This window comes from Panthera pardus, unplaced genomic scaffold (genome assembly GCF_024362965.1).
Source record: "Panthera pardus isolate Hobbes unplaced genomic scaffold, ASM2436296v1 HiC_scaffold_21, whole genome shotgun sequence".
Classification (NCBI taxonomy): Eukaryota; Metazoa; Chordata; class Mammalia; order Carnivora; family Felidae; genus Panthera; species Panthera pardus.
In genome coordinates this window covers 2,019,572-2,035,421 of record NW_026526777.1, presented here as the reverse complement: position 1 = coordinate 2,035,421, position 15,850 = coordinate 2,019,572, and the positions used below count along the sequence as shown (strand labels likewise).

Genomic DNA, 15,850 nt, shown 5'->3' with positions numbered 1-15,850 from the left:
TCGATTGGCCAGTTTTGGTGCCGGTCACTGAGCTGGGTGCGGTGATTGGCGGCGACCCGGAGGGTAGCGGGTTAAGGTGTCAGCCCTGAGGAGGCAGCGTTTTCTGGGCTTCTCTCTGGTTCTCTCTCTCCAGAAGGTTCTGCCGGTTCCCGCAGCTGTGGGTACCCGGCTCCTCATCGCGCCGCCATGATGGGCCATCGTCCGGTGCTCGTGCTCAGTGAGTTGGGGGGAAGCCGAGGCAGGGGCCCCCTTCTCGCCCCTTCCCTCCACACTTGGCCGTGTTGCCCCAGCCCAGCCCCGTCCTGGTCGGCCGCGGAGGCTTCCAGTCCTCGTCCCTTTCGGAAGCCCCTTCTGCCCCTTTTCTCTGTGCGCCTGAGCCCTTCCCTTGCCCCCGCCGAGCCCCTGGTGTGCGGGGACGCGGCGCCGCCCCGCCCCCTCCTCGCGTGGCTTCAGGGTGCGGAGGAGCAGCTTTTCCGTTTGGCCCGTCGCGGAGCGGTGTGTCCCCGGCCGACGGGGTGGATCATGGCGCTTCCGTCTTTAGTACCGGGGTTGACAGTGTTCCCCGGAGGATTGGGAGGGTTCAGTGGCCCAAGTAGGTAAGCTGCTGAGACGGGGGCCTGGCAGACAGCCAGTGGGGTCCTTGGTCGCTTTTCAGAAGCAGCCCTCCAGGATTTCCCTTGAGCGACCCCGGTTGGTGAAGCAGCCCCGTTCCCTCGCTGGCCTGGCTTAGATGCAGCGAGCCCCTCCGTGTCCCCCGCGTGGTGGTCTTTCCCACGGAGTTGCCCCTGGTTTCTGGCTAAGGAGTACCACCTCCCGTGTCCTCCCCTGGCTTGTTTCCGTTTTAACTTCTGGACCGCATGTGCGAGCCCGCCCTGGGCGCCTTTCTCCCTCCCTTACCGTTTTCTGTATACGAAATGCAGTAAAGCGATTTGATCCATTTTCTTCATACCTGGGAAATAACTATTACCAAAAAAAAAAAAAAAAAAAAAAAATGCACTTAAGGGAGAAAAGGCGCCGTTCCTTCCGGTGCAGGATTTGAGTTACCACTGCCCGACACAGGAATCTAAATTCCGAGGGTTGTGAGTGTAGACTTGGTGGGACTGCATTGAAAACTTTGCCGATTTAAGTTGTACGGAGTGTGTGATTCAGAGAGAGGAGCGGAATAAGCATCGTGTCGGTTTGGTTATAGCCACGGGCCGGTCTCACCGAGAGGCCCCCAGGGGTGAGTTGTGCACTGTGAAACCCTTTTTAGGTCTGCATTAATCCCTGGCACTGATTGGATGTAACCCATTAGGCCGCGTGTTAAAATACGTGGTCGGCTCTGACCGAGCATTGTTATGTCCAAGCATGGAGTGACCGTATCTGGAGAACGGAGACCCTCTGAGAGGATCTTCTCACTGCACAGCACGCTGTGGGGGCGCTGGCAGTAATTCCGCTGGGACTGCCTCCTGTGATTCCCCCTGTCCGAGTAGGAAAATGGGAGCCCAAACTCCTTCCTCGGGTATTTTTTTTGAGGGTCACCAGCCCACTGAGCATCTGTAGATCTTCTTTCCAGACAGAACTGCAGTATCTCCCATTTTCTCGTATAATCTCTGCGAGTTCACCATTCCACCGAGGCCCATTCATGGATCTCAGGTTATGAGTCCCTCTGTAAATACGTGAATGTTTGATTAGTGGGAAAGTGATGACCAGGGATTGTCATGGGTCGTACGTGTATCAAGTTGGCGTAAAGAAATAGCTGTAAGTACGTGTACTTTTTTGTGTTAACAGTTTTTTAAGGCATATTGGTATATAATAAGCTACACATATTTGGAGTGTACAATTTGATGCGGTTTGAAGGTATGTTACATCTGTGAGGTGTGTGTGTGTGTGTGTGTGTGTGTGTGGTTTGCTTTCAAAGGTCAGGGGATAAATAGTATCTATACAACGGGCCACTCCTGGTCTATTGCATTTTATTTTCTCTATTCCAGGCCAGAACACAAAGCGTGAATCTGGAAGAAAAGTTCAATCTGGAAACATCAATGCCGCCAAGGTAGGATATCTTTGTTTAAAATCTCTACACCCAGGGGCGCCTGGGTGGCTTAGTTGGTTAAGCGGACAACTTCAGCTCAGGTCATGATCTCGCGGTTCGTGAGTTCACGCCCCGAGTCAGGCTCTGTGCTAACAGCTCAGAGCCTGGAACCTGCTTCAGATTCTGTGTCTCCCTCTTTCTCTGCCCCTCTGCTGCTCACGCTGTCTTTCAAAAATAAATAAATGTTACAAATTTAAAGAAAAAAAAAATCTCCACACCCAATGTGGGGCTCAAACTCATGACCCCAAGATCAAGTGTCTCATGCTCTTCTGACTGAGCCAGCCAGGTGCCCCTAAAGTAGCTTGTCTTTTAAGTAGTTTAGAGTATTATTTTGTCTCTAGCTGCCTTCCTTAGGATTTCTGTATCTATTCGCAAATACGCAGAGGAAATGTTGACTTCCCTTTCAGTACATGTCTCTGATGGTGGTAGGTGGAAGGAAGCCCTCCCTCAATGAGGGAGACCTAACAGTCTTCCCATATTCACTTGTGCATAATTCTGTTATCGTGTATAAGTTTTAGAGTCTTTTTGTGTTTGTCTTGCATGCTAGACTGAGTTACTTGAGGGGAAGGACCGTGTTCCCGTTTGTATTCCTAGTGCCCACTGTAGAGCCTGGTTAGGTAGTCAGTAAATATCTTGGGATGAAGGAACGCAACAGCCCTAGACCTGAGTCAGTGGCGTGGAGGCCAACATCATGGAAAGAAGTATTCACGGGTAGATTTCCAGTTACCTGAGCTACTGAGAAACTGAAATTCTGGAAGGCATGTCCCCCTCTTTTCCTGGGAAAAATTATTTCTGTATACACCATGCTGAAGTCATTTCTTAAGGGGAGAGACAGCAGAATGGAGCCACACGGTGCCCTGTGTCTAATGTGGTTATCAGCCTGGCTTTAGAGGGTTAAACACTGGCTCTGCAGGTTCCTCGTGTCCCTTCTCACACACGTGTTTGCACCATCTCCTGATTGGTGGTTGCATGTTTTATGTTTTCCTGTCGACAGACCATTGCAGATATCATCCGAACATGTCTGGGACCCAAATCCATGATGAAGGTAGGCCTCTCATTGAAACTTTGTGACTACAGATTTTCCTTTTCCGTAATCTGGAACAATTAGGTAAAACTTTTGCTTTTCTCCTAGATGCTTTTGGACCCAATGGGAGGCATTGTGATGACCAACGATGGCAATGCCATCCTTCGAGAGGTTTGACTTTTCGTTTTGCTTTCTGATAATTTTATAAGGGGCCCGTAAGTCATATATACACGATGATTAGTTTCTTAGGGCTGGTATAACAAGTTACCACAAAGCGGGTGTCCGTGAAGAACAGAAATTTGTTCTCTCGTAAACTGGAGACTAGAAGTCCAAAATCAACTTGTCATCAGGGCCCTACTCCTTCTGAAGGCTCTCGGGAAGAATCTTTGCTGCTCCTGGCATCTGGTGGTTGACCACAACCCCTGGCATTCCTTGGCTCGCTAGACTCTTGTCTCCTCAGTTGTTACATGCCATTGTCCTCTGTGTCTCTTGTTATAAGGACACTGGTGGTCAGATACAGGACCTATTTTCATATCCTGTGTGATCTAGTCTTAACTTGATTATATTTGCAAAGACCTAGTTTCAAAAACATCCATGTTCACAGTTTCAGAGGGTAGGACCAACACATCCTTTTGGAAAACAATCCAGCCACAACAGTGGTGCTCCCGGTAAATAAGCTGAAAGAATACCACTCCGTGTCTTCAAGAAACTTTAATAGTCAAGCTGGCAAATGCGTTTTTCCCCAAAAAGAAAGGGACTTGGGAAGAGGATTTACTTAGATATTTTGGGGGCCACTTGTACTCTTTCAAGCTGTAGTAGATAAAAGATAAGGGAGGAGGTATGGGAGTAAGAAGCCCGAGAGGACCAAGCAAGTGGGTTAAGAGGTCTTTGAGTAGTGTTGATTCAGTGGCAACCTACATTTTTATTTTTAGATTCAAGTCCAGCATCCAGCAGCCAAATCCATGATTGAAATCAGCCGGACACAGGATGAAGAGGTTGGAGATGGGACCACATCAGTGATTATTCTTGGTAAGAGGAGAACAGAAGGTTCATAAGGAAAGCTGGAGTGAAACATGAAGATTTTTGCCCAGAATAGTATTTGTGTCCTATTTTAAGGAAACTGGTACCAATCCACTGGTTATAAATATTTAAATAATTTGTTGCTGATTTTCTATGTGTTTTCTCCAATTGAGTGTAAAACACTCATCATAGTATAGGGTGAACTGTAAAGATCTGCTTGAACAAGATACAGAGCAGGTTCTTGTCATTCGCGGTAGGTTGTATTCCATAAAGTCACCACAGACACTGAATTAGCAAATGCCATTACTCCTGGGGGAAACAGGTTAGGCTGCTGTGAGCCTCTGTCCAGATACTCTTCAGTTGATGAATATATCTTGTTATATGAGGCTTTTTGTGTTATTCATTTGTCTTTTTTTAATATATATATTTTTTAACGTTCGTTATTTACTTTTGGGAGAGGGAGACAGCACAAGCAGCGGAGGGGCAGAGAGAGGGAGACACAGAATCCGAAGCAGGCTCCGGGCTCTGAGCTATCAGCACAGAGCCCCATGTGGGACTCAAACTCACGAGCCATGACATCGTGACTTGAGCCAAAGTCCGATGCTTAACCGACTGAGCCGCCCAGGAGCCCCTGTTTTATTCGTTTATTTTTCAAGTAATCTCCACCCCCAGCATGGGGCTGGAATTCACGACCCCGAGATCAGCACTTGCATGCACAATCAGCTGAGCTGTCCAGGTGCCTCCTTTCTGTTTGTTTTAAAGACACCTTATGTGGTACGTGTTGCTGATTCCTTACCGTTGAATTCACAGCAAGTAGCATTATTAACTCCGGCCAGAATGGAGCTTGTCTAATGTGTTTTCTCTGTAAGGCCCATCACAGCCTTCCTGCGCTTAGGAAAACTAGGCTGTACTTCAGTGCCATACCTAGGGGTCATTTTAAACAGTGAAGTCACCAACAAAATGTGTAAAAATGTGAAATTAAATGTACCACATGAAGTATGAGAGCTGAAACAAGGCAGAGCGTTGCCTTGGTTGACCTTAATCTGAAAATTAATGAGTCAGGTGACAAAAATTTTTCACCTGTGCACCTGTGTGTGAGTGACCAGGAAAGTGCCCCAAGTGAGTGCTGATTTGCATCTTGCAGGTAACATTGTAGCCAGTGGTTAGGTTGACAAATGCAGAACTTTGACAACACGTCTTGACCATACAAGTTGGTAATGGTCAATCTTTACCTTTCTATAGGATTGTAAAAGATCACTTCTGAAAACTTGATATGCTGCCTTTATTTGCCGTGAACACTTTATGTTGATGGTAGAAGTTTCTGATAGAGGTGTTCGGGGCTGCCTGGGTGGCTCAGTCAGTTCAAGCATCCAACTCTTGATTGTGGCCCAGGTCATGGTCTCAAGGTTCATGCATTTGAGCATGGTCTCCCAGTTGGGCTGTGTGCTGACAGCTTGGGATTCTCTTTCTCCCTCTCTCTCTCCCCCTTTCTCTCTCTCTCCCCCTTTCTCTCTCTCTCCCCCTTTCTCTCTCTCTCCCCAAACAAACTTCAAGAAATTTTATAATACAGGCATTTGTTGTGTAAAATCTGATTGCAGCAACACATTGTCAGGAAATGAGAGCTATGTTAAGGGGTGCCAGTTTATACTGTTGGCCCACATGCCTAAAGATGGAGTCCATGCAACAAAATTATTATAGGAACTTTTTAAGAAGTGACACTTTGAATTAGTTTTGGAATGTGTTGATGGAGATGGACTTGAGTCATCACCAGCTAAGCACTTCAGACCCGATTCTTTTGAGGATTGAAAAGTACATGTGGCTGGTTCTGTGCTTTGAAGAAAAACTTGGAGGATGAAAGAGAGAGGACAGACGTGGTGGGATTCTGGGATTCTTTGGGTTGTTGAGGAGCACTAGATATCAGGCCAGATTTTCTAGCTAATAATCTTAGTTGAATCTCCTGGTGAGATTAGGCAGGTTAGGTATGTATTAATTTGTGTGTGTACGAAAAAGGAAAGACACATTTTTAAGTAGGGGGACATTCCACGAATAATCTCTCATCCAGAGGATAAATTTTGTACAGTTTTATGGCTGTGTTTCTAGGTATAAGGAAACGTGTGTTTTTGTTTTTAGTACCAGCAGTTGGACTGTATCCTAGGTGTTTAGATGATGGTAAACAAGTCTGTTTTCCTTTATACGTTTTTCCTTGTTTAGAGACTTTGAAACACAAGTGTTTCCTTTTGTTTAGAAAACTGGTGACAAATATTAGTTAGATCAAGAGAATAAAATAGCTTCAATCTTCGATCATTTGAAATGTGTCTGGCAAGGGTACTTTCTTTATGAATCACCTTGTAGAAAGTGTGAAGTTCGGCATGGTTATCAAGAGCCAAATGGCATGGCTTTTGGGAGAGTCTATGTAGGAAAAAAGGTATTTTTAGAAGCTTGACGAAGTTGCCTTGAAGTCTAGGTATTTGTAAGTAACCTCACGGCATCTGTGTCTTTTTCAGCGGGGGAGATGCTGTCTGTGGCCGAGCACTTCCTGGAGCAGCAGATGCACCCGACGGTGGTGATCAGCGCTTACCGCAAGGCCCTGGACGACATGATCAGCACCCTCAAGAAAATCAGGTACTGAGGACACCAGCAGTGGACCATCAGACGTGGGAGGCCTGGAAGAGCCATCTCTTCTGAGGTGACGAAGGCAGGCCAGGCACGTCCCACGGTGGTTTGTTTGTGAGGGGGACACAGAGGAGAGCAAAACGAAGAGAGGGTAAGGGAAGTAAATGTTTTAGAAAATGACACAGGGGACAGGGCAGACAGAAGGAGCTAGTTCAGTGCTTCAGGGTATCTTGTGGCTCCACGCCGTTTGCTTATTTCCGTGTTAGGCACTGCCACGGAAAATGTGTAGCAAAACCTACCCTTCCAGAATTTTAGCTGCTGGTGTGGGGAATAAACTGAAGAGTTAGATGAGTGTAATTATTCAGGACCGAATGTAAAAATGTCCCACCATCAAGTATGATTATAACTAATACCATAACTAGAGATCGCAGTCCGATCTGATAAAGTGCCGCCCTGGTGGCAGCCAGCAGTTTTCCGTTCAGATCACAAGGAGTGGGACTGGAGATGCTGTGAGAACCCCGTGTGGGAATCCAGGCACTTGCTGTCCGTGCAGAGCGCCGACAGGGTCTCGAATGCGGTATAGAAACTCAGGCCTTCTAATGTCAGAGGGTGTTAGGTCATGACCGTGCAGAATGCAAAATGTCTTCCACGAAAATTTTTTGTTTAAAAAGGAAAAGCTGTGATCGACTCTCCTGTGGTTGGGTCGTTGGGTACGTAGGGATCAAGTAGTTCGGTGAGCTTTGTCCCGTACTGCCTGTCGTCAGGATAAAAAAGCAGCGTGTGGTAGCGTGTGTGGCAGTCCGAGGGAATGCCGTGTTTGCCTTGAATTGTTTTTACGAAAGAAGCTGTGTAAGAATGTAGGGATAACCAAAGGGTGTATTGAGTTTGTGGAGCTGAATTGCTAGAAAAGTTTGCCTTCTCATCAAGCAGTAATGGTCTAAATCCCTTAGATAATACTCGGGGAGCCCTTGCTTCTCCTCTAAAACCCATAATGCAACTGTGCAACGATCGCAATGTGTGAAAATTTGGGCAAGATGGCATCCAAGGGCTCTTCCAACTTCATTTTAGGGTTCTAAGTAGACTTCTGTACAAATTTACGATCTGGTGAGGGAAAACTAAACACACGAACACGGCACTATGGCACAGCATGAAGTAAGATGCTGGATAGAAGAGAATGCGGATGTTCAGGTGGATAGTACAGACTGATGGTGAGTGTCAGGTGAGCTCTCCGAATTTGCTGGTTGTGGGATAAGGCTTCAAAGACCAAATGTGTCTTGACCCAAGTTAGACAAGTTGAGTATATTTGGTTGAAGCAGAAGGTAAAGAACAAATTATTTTCTGTAAACTCTGCAGGGTGGTCAGCCGTGGGAACCCATGACACAGGGGTTTGAGACAGCTTCCAGGGATGGGTTAGTTATGATCTTGCTGAAAGGCAGAGGGATGGACGGTTCTGACTCGTGGCCCACTATGGTCCCCGAGCTGTAGATCAGGCACTTCCTTAAATATCCAAGGTCTCTGCTGAGCATAGCACCTGTTTTCTTTTCTCCAGTACCCCTGTTGACACCAATAACCGAGATATGATGCTGAACATCATCAACAGTTCTATCACTACCAAAGCAATCAGTCGATGGTCCTCTCTGGCTTGCAACATTGCCCTAGATGCTGTGAAAACTGTGCAGTTTGAGGAGAACGGTCGCAAGGAGATAGACATCAAGAAATACGCAAGGGTAGAAAAGGTAAACTCTTTCGATGTGTGTTTTTTTTAATGTTATTTTAGAGCGAGTAGGGGAGGGACAGAGGGCGAGACAGGATCTGAGCAGGCCCTGTGCTGACAGCAGAGGGACAGTTGTGGGGCTCAGACTCAACAGACCGTGAGATCGTGACCTGAGCCAAAGTTGGAGGCGTCACTGAGCCTCCCAGGCGCCCTTCGATGTGTATTTAGAAGACGTTATTCCCTAGTAGGAGCCTTCCCACTTGCGGAGGAAATGTGTTTAAATCAGCACAAGATGTCATTGTAGTTAGAACAACACTTATTTGCTGCCTTGAAAACAGAAACTTGAGAGTCCTAGGGAGGTATTCCCAAAATAGTTCTGTTCCCTTCAGTGCTGTTCTGAACGAGGTTTCCAGGGACTAGAGAAGCGCTTAGTGGTGTCTCCTTGTTTGTGCCTTTACATATGTCCGACACTTGGTGGGGATGGGACACAAAGGCTCTGCCCTGTCTAAGCTTCAGAAAGCCTTCTCTACTCCTTTAAGGTCCAAAAGTAGCATGAATAGTGTGGCCTGTAGATGGAGCCCCAAGCCTGGAAATTCTGTGGGAATCTCTTTCAGGAAGTAGGAGAGATCTGAAGCCCTTTAAATCTTCGTCAGTCACTGAATTTCTTTTGAGTCTCAGCTGATCTTGAGAGTGGCTGTCATGGTCCGAGATTGGTATGCTTCCTAGAGGGGAAAAAAATGTGATTGCAACCGTATTTGTTGTTGAGGTTCAAGGAAGAAAGCGATGTTGGAAACCTAGAATAGTGGTCATTTGGGGAAGATAAATGTCTGGGAAGGGAGTTGAGAAATCGTCTCCTCCTGGTCACGGATGGAAGTGGATCTTTTGCTCAGATACCTGGGGGCATCATCGAAGACTCGTGTGTCTTACGGGGAGTCATGATTAACAAAGATGTGACCCATCCACGAATGCGGCGTTATATCAAGAACCCTCGCATTGTGCTGCTGGATTCCTCTCTGGAATACAAGAAAGGAGAAAGCCAGGTAAGGTTCCTGGGCTTTTTCCTTAAAGTCGGTGTAAGAATCTGACTGCTGATAGGGATAAGGGAAATAAAAGATGTGTCTGTTACGTTGTAGACTCTGTCAGTTACTGACCTTTATGCGTGATCTCTGATTTTACAAGAACTTTTTTTTGTTGTTGGTGGTTTTGAGAGAATGAGAGTGCGTCCGTGTGAGCAGGGGGAGGAGCAGAGGGACAGAAAGAGGGAGAATCTTAAGCAGGTTCCATTCCCGGCACAGAGCCTGACAGGGCTCCGTCTCACAACCCTGAGGTATGACCTGAGCTGAAACCAAGAGTCGGATGCTTAGCCCGTTGAGCCACCCAGGCGCCCCTTTTATGAGAACTCTTGGACATAGTTAACGCTGACCCCAGTTTTACAGATGAGGGATCTAAAGCTCAGAGAAGTTTGGGTAATTGTTTGGGGAATACAACTGGTATCGAGCAAGTCAGTATTTGAACCCAGCTCTGTTGGCTCCAGTTCCACGCTACCACACCACCTCTCCCAGTGCCTGAGTGGAATAGAGAGTGGGAATTAATGGAGCTGGGAAACGCCAAAGAAGAATTTCCAGAGGGCAGGAGGGTCTCGAGGCTCTATCACCCTCGGATAGAATAAAAGTGATTGGAGCTTGTTAACACGAGAATTGGGAAGAAGATTTAGTTTATTGGTGGGAAGAATTAAGACCCAGAGTTACCATGCAGGGTAGATGTGATGTCGTACTGAGCGGTCAGAGACCTTGGGCCAAAATCTCCACTGATGGCCTTTGACTTTGAATCCTAGTTGAGGAGTACTTCAGTGAAGGAGTTCAGCTGGAGTTCTTGAGCTAAACTAGCTTACAGAGGCGTGGGCTCCTGGCTTCAGCAGGACTCTGACTCGCTTCTGGGGTGCATGAGACGACTCGGTAGAGGGGCCTGGTACTGGGCACGTCTGAGATTTTAAGTCCGTGACTTTCCTTCACCACGCAGACGGACATCGAGATCACACGAGAGGAAGACTTCACCCGGATCCTCCAAATGGAAGAAGAGTACATCCAGCAGCTGTGTGAGGACATCATCCATCTGAAGCCCGATGTGGTCATCACAGAAAAGGGCATCTCGGGTAGGACTCTGTTCGTTTTTCCAACCTCTTATTGAGGTAGAAGAGGGTGGGCAGGTTGGCAGAGACGGCAGGGCGAGCGTGGTAGTTAGTGTGCATTGAGGATGCAGCCAGGTCAGAGCCCAGGAGTTCTGGCCTCCCTCTTGACCCCTCTGCTCTTGGGTTTACAGATTTAGCTCAGCACTACCTCATGCGGGCCAACATCACGGCAATCCGCAGGGTTCGGAAGACAGACAACAATCGCATTGCTAGGTGAGTAGGCCACGTAAAAATAAGATTCTTCCTTCCCGTGGGTTCGCCTTGTGTAGCTTTATGATGTCGTTGCTGTCTCTGAGAAAGTTTAGCGCCGGATACGGTCAGCCGTGTCAGTTACAGGTGGAACCAACCTGGGTTTTGCTGTGTGGTCCCTGAGAAGTTCTCTAGTCTGGCAATTATCTACTGCAGGAATCTTTTTTATACTGCTGCTAACCAGTAGGGCACAGCTTATGCTTAGACACCTGTGGTCTCTACCTTGGGGTCCGTGACTGTCTGTCTTAACTAGCTCAGAATACAGCAGAAACATCAGTTTCCTTGAGGGGATCATCAGCTGCTGTTAATGCAACTTAAGATTGTGGTTCCTACTTTTGCACTGATGTCTGTGCTCACATATCATTCATTCTTAATATTAATTTATATTTTAAAGAGAGAGGTCTACCCCAATATCACCTACCCAATCCAGATCAAGTTTTATACTTCTGCTAACTCTGAAATGGCTGTGGGCACACATAGTTGACGACGTGCCCAGGAGTGGGTACATGTCAGGTATACCTGAGAACTCCCTTGTCTAAATTTTATTATCACAAAATATACTTAAGTTAAACTGCATGTGGTTATAACAGTTGTCTTAGGTACATACGCTTTTATTTGTAAACCCTCGTTAGTTTAAGGAAACTTTGCCTACATACGTGCGAAAACCAACTTGCTAGGCAGCCAAGACCTCTCTAGTTATATAGCAGCGTTTCCAGCAATCCATGTTTGGCCTTGTCCCCAGCCACAGACCCTAGGGACTAGGATGATGAGTAAAAAGTACCTGAAATCCCCTCCCCTTCCCATCTAATCACTAGAGCCTGCGGGGCCCGGATAGTCAGCCGGCCAGAGGAGCTGAGAGAAGAAGATGTTGGGACAGGAGCGGGCGTGTTGGAAATCAAGAAAATTGGAGATGAGTATTTTACATTCATCACTGAGTGCAAAGACCCCAAGGCCTGTACTATTCTCCTCCGTGGGGCCAGCAAAGAGATTCTCTCGGTGAGTCCGCCTTCGAGGTCATTCCGTTTCTTGAGAGATTCCTAGAAGGCCTGAAATTTTCCTGTTACCCTTTCATAGCTGTTTAATTTTTGACACGTGGCCAAAACTTTAACTTCTTTTAAAATTAAAGCAATTTTGGGGCGCCTGGGTGGCTCAGTCGGTTGAGCGGCTGACTTCAGCTCAGGTCATGATCTCGCAGTCCGTGAGTTCGAGCCCCGCGTCGGGCTCTGGGCTGACAGCTCAGAGCCTGGAGCCTGCTTCAGATTCTGTGTCTCCCTCTCTCTGACCCTCCCCTGTTCATGCTCTTTCTCTCCCTGTCTCAAAAATAAATAAACATTAAAAAAAAATTAAAATAAAATTAAATTAAAGCAATTTTGGGGGCACCTGGCTGGCTTAGTCGGTAGAATGTGTGACTTTTTTTTTTTTTTTTTTTTTTTTTTTTTAACGTTTATTTACTTTTGAGACAGAGAGAGACAGAGCATGAACAGGGGAGGGGCAGAGAGAAAGGGAGACACAGAATCGGAAACAGGCTCCAGGCTCCGAGCTGTCAGCACAGAGCCTGACGCGGGGCTCGAACCCACGAGCCGTGAGATCATGACCTGAGCCGAAGTCGGACGCTTAACCGACTGAGCCACCCAGGCGCCGCATAGAATGTATGACTCTTGACCTTGGGTTCATGAGTTCCAGCCCCACTTTGGGTGTACAGATCATTTGTAAAATTAGTTAATTAATTAAATTAAAAGTCTGTAAAGAGTAATAAAAATTATCTTAACCATTTTTTATTTTAATTTTTTTTAATGTTTATTTATTTTTGAGACAGAGTATGAACGGGGGAGGGTCAGAGAGAGAGGGAGACACAGAATCTGAAACAGGCTCCAGGCTCCGAGCTGTCAGCACAGAGCCCGACGCGGGGCTCGAACTCACGGACCGTGAGATCATGACCTGAGCCAAAGTCGGACGCTTAACCGACTGAGCCACCCAGGTGCCCCTATCTTAACCATTTTTAGGTGTATAGTTCAGTATACATTCACATTCTTGGGCAATGGATCTTCAGAACTTTGTCGTCTTGCAAAACTGAGACATTACATCCATTGAACAATGACTCATCATTTCTCCAGCCCGCAGCAACCACTGCTTCCTTGTTTATAAAAGATTGTTTTTCAGGGTTTTTTTTGTTTATTTATTTATTTATTTATTTTTTATTATTTTTTTTTAACGTTTATTTATTTGAGAGACAGAGCATGAACGGGGGAGGGTCAGAGAGAGGGAGACACAGAATCTGAAACAGGCTCCAGGCTCCGAGCTGTCAGCACAGAGCCCGACGCGGGGCTCGAACTCACAGACCGCAAGATCATGACCTGAGCTGAAGTCGGCCGCTGAACCGACTGAGCCACCCAGGCGCCCCATGTTTATTTATTTTTGAGAGAGAGAGAGACAAAGAGCATGAGCAGAGGAGGGGCAGAGAGAGAGGGAGACTCAGAATCCGAAGAAGGCTTCAGTCCCCGAGCCGTCAGCACAGAGCCTGACGCGGGGCTTGAACTCACAAACTGCAAGATCATGACCCGAGCCGAAGTCAGATGCTTAACCGACTGAGCCACCCAGGCGCCCTGTAAAAGATTTTTTTAATGCTTATTTATTTTTGAGAGAGAGAGACAGAGCATGGGGGTGGGGGAGGGGCAGAGAGAGGGAGACACTGAATGGGAAGCAGGCTCCAGGCTCCGAGCTGTCAGCACAGAGCCCGACGTGAGGCTCGAACTCAGGAACTGGGAAATAATGACCTGAGCCGAAGTCAGACACTTCACTGACTGAGCCACCCGGGCGCTCCTCCTTAATTTTTAAGTTAAAACGACAATTCTCGCTTTTTTTCCTCAGGTTAAGTAACTCACCCAAAGGTGCACGGCTAGTAACCGCACCACGCAGCCTCCCAGGGACACAGCTAGGGTGGCAGAACGGGCACCGCGCTGGCGAGCGTAGTGGGCGTGGCCCAACGTCGCCGTGACACGCCCACTTCTTGGCTCTCTTGCAGTTGTCATTCATGCGTTTTTCCAAACCAGTGGGTTTTTCCAAACCAGTGGCGGCTGCCCTGCCCAGCAGGGGTTCCGAGGAGCTTTCTTATCTGCCCTGTTAGTGGGAAGCCCTCCAGTGCCTCCTGCGCATTCCTGAGTCCTCGCGCTTTCTACATGCTGTGTGTTCGCTCTCCGCAGGAAGTGGAGCGCAACCTCCAGGACGCCATGCAGGTGTGCCGCAACGTCCTCCTGGATCCCCAGCTGGTCCCCGGGGGCGGGGCCTCTGAGATGGCCGTGGCCCAGGCTTTGACAGAAAAGTCCAAGGCCATGACCGGTGTGGAGCAGTGGCCGTACAGGGCTGTGGCCCAGGCCCTAGAGGTCATTCCTCGTACCCTCATCCAGAACTGTGGGGCCAGCACCATTCGTCTGCTTACCTCCCTTCGGGTGAGTCCCTCCCCTGCTTTCTCCTGACGGGGTAGGGGCACCTGCCTGGCCCGAGAGGCTGGTTCACATCTGTCCACCGGCTTCTCCTGACCTCGGGCTCGTTCCCTTAAAGTGTCCTCTCTCGGCGTTGGACTCGTTTGCCGTCATTGCCGTTTCCGTTTGTCATTTCGGTCTTTTGGGTTTAGTGTTCGGTTGGTTTCGTTTTGTTTCGTTACCTAATGTTCCCTGCCAGCTCGCTTGTTCCTGGTGTTTCCCCTTTAACTGGTGACGCTCCTTCCAACCACAGGCCAAGCACACCCAGGAGGGCTGTGAGACCTGGGGTGTGAACGGGGAGACCGGCACTCTGGTGGACATGAGGGAGCTGGGCATCTGGGAGCCCCTGGCTGTCAAGCTGCAGACCTACAAGACGGCAGTGGAGGTGAGGCGCCCTAAGACCTAGACTGCGCCGTTTCTTTGCAGAGAAGCAGAAGCCAGGGTGCTTGGTGCAGTCTGGAAGGGAGGGGTATAGTATGGAAGGCAGAGTATTCTCCAGAGATCAAGGAATTCGCCCCCTGCTTCGCCCATGCGGAAAGCAAGGTGACCTAGCATAAGCCGCCTCCCCTGCTGAGGGGAGCGCATCTTGCAGGCAAGTCTCTGCAAAGGTGGATTTCAGATAAAATGCTAATTACGTAGGAGGAGCTAAGTGTTGCCTTTAGAAGAAAACAGGTGTCCGTCCGCTCTCTGCTGACCTCTGTGGCGCTGTGGTGTTTCTCCTAGACGGCAGTTCTGCTACTGCGGATTGATGACATCGTCTCCGGGCACAAGAAGAAGGGTGACGACCAGAGCCGGCAGGGCGGGGCCCCCGATGGCGGCCAGGAGTGAGTGGTGGGCAAGGCGGCCTCAACGCACAGAGCCAGCAGAGGCTCCCTCTTGCCTGAGCCAGACTGCCAGGGACACTGGATGTCTTTGTTTGGAGGGGATCAGGTTGAGGGGCGGCCCCGGCCCCTTTCTGTCCCAGCTCGGTTCGCAAAAGGCGCTGACACGTAATTCCTCTCTATTGTAAGCTTTCCACTTAGTTTGCTTCCGATGATTAAATCTAAGTCATTTGAGATGGTTGTTATGTGTTTTTCAACCTGGGTCGTATCTCTGCCTCCTGGCAAAGAGGGAGGAGGCAGAAGACTGTCCTGGGGAGGGAGGGGAGGGAGGGGAATGAGGTAAGTGCCTCCTTGAAGGTGTTTTTCAGACCTTCTCAGAGATGCTGGTTGGGAAGACTCTGGGAGTTCAAGGGATCGTACTTTATTTTAAATTTTTCAATGTTTATTTACTGTCGAGAGAGAGAGCACGAGCGGGGGAGGGGCAGAGAGCGAGGGAGACACGGAATCGGAACCAGGCTCCAGGCTCCGAGCTGTCGGCACGGAGCCTGACGCGGGGCTCAGACTCACGAACCCTGAGATCATGACCTGAGCTGAAGCCGGACGCTTAACGACTGAGCCCCCCAGGCGCCCCAGAGGGTCATACGTTAAAGCTTGAAGAAGCACCGCTTTGT

General features: G+C 48.4%; 1 protein-coding gene across 2 annotated transcripts; it reads left to right on the top strand.

Moving 5' to 3' along the window:
• The first annotated feature begins 65 nt into the window (after positions 1-65).
• On the top strand, positions 66-15,413 carry CCT3 (chaperonin containing TCP1 subunit 3). Of its 2 annotated transcripts, none has more exons than XM_019431493.2 (14): positions 66-217; positions 1,971-2,032; positions 3,066-3,116; positions 3,204-3,266; positions 4,028-4,124; positions 6,620-6,737; positions 8,278-8,464; positions 9,333-9,482; positions 10,462-10,594; positions 10,762-10,843; positions 11,695-11,875; positions 14,080-14,325; positions 14,612-14,743; positions 15,082-15,413. In XM_019431493.2, the coding sequence occupies exons 1-14, from the start codon at positions 187-189 to the stop codon at positions 15,184-15,186; spliced, it is 1,638 nt and encodes a 545-aa protein (XP_019287038.2). In that variant the 5' UTR covers positions 66-186; the 3' UTR covers positions 15,187-15,413. The 2 variants fall into 2 exon arrangements, with proteins under 2 accessions (XP_019287038.2, XP_019287039.2); XM_019431494.2 differs by lacking the exon at positions 66-217 and adding an exon at positions 513-596.
• Positions 15,414-15,850: the final 437 nt, after the last annotated feature.

Coding starts and splice junctions, on each gene's coding strand:
- CCT3 (XM_019431493.2), top strand. CDS start 187: ATGATGGGCCATCGTCCGGTGCTCGTGCTCA. Junction 3,117..3,203: donor GACCCAAATCCATGATGAAG/GTAGGCCTCTCA, acceptor CTTTTCTCCTAG/ATGCTTTTGGACCCAATGGG. Junction 11,876..14,079: donor CCAGCAAAGAGATTCTCTCG/GTGAGTCCGCCT, acceptor CGCTCTCCGCAG/GAAGTGGAGCGCAACCTCCA.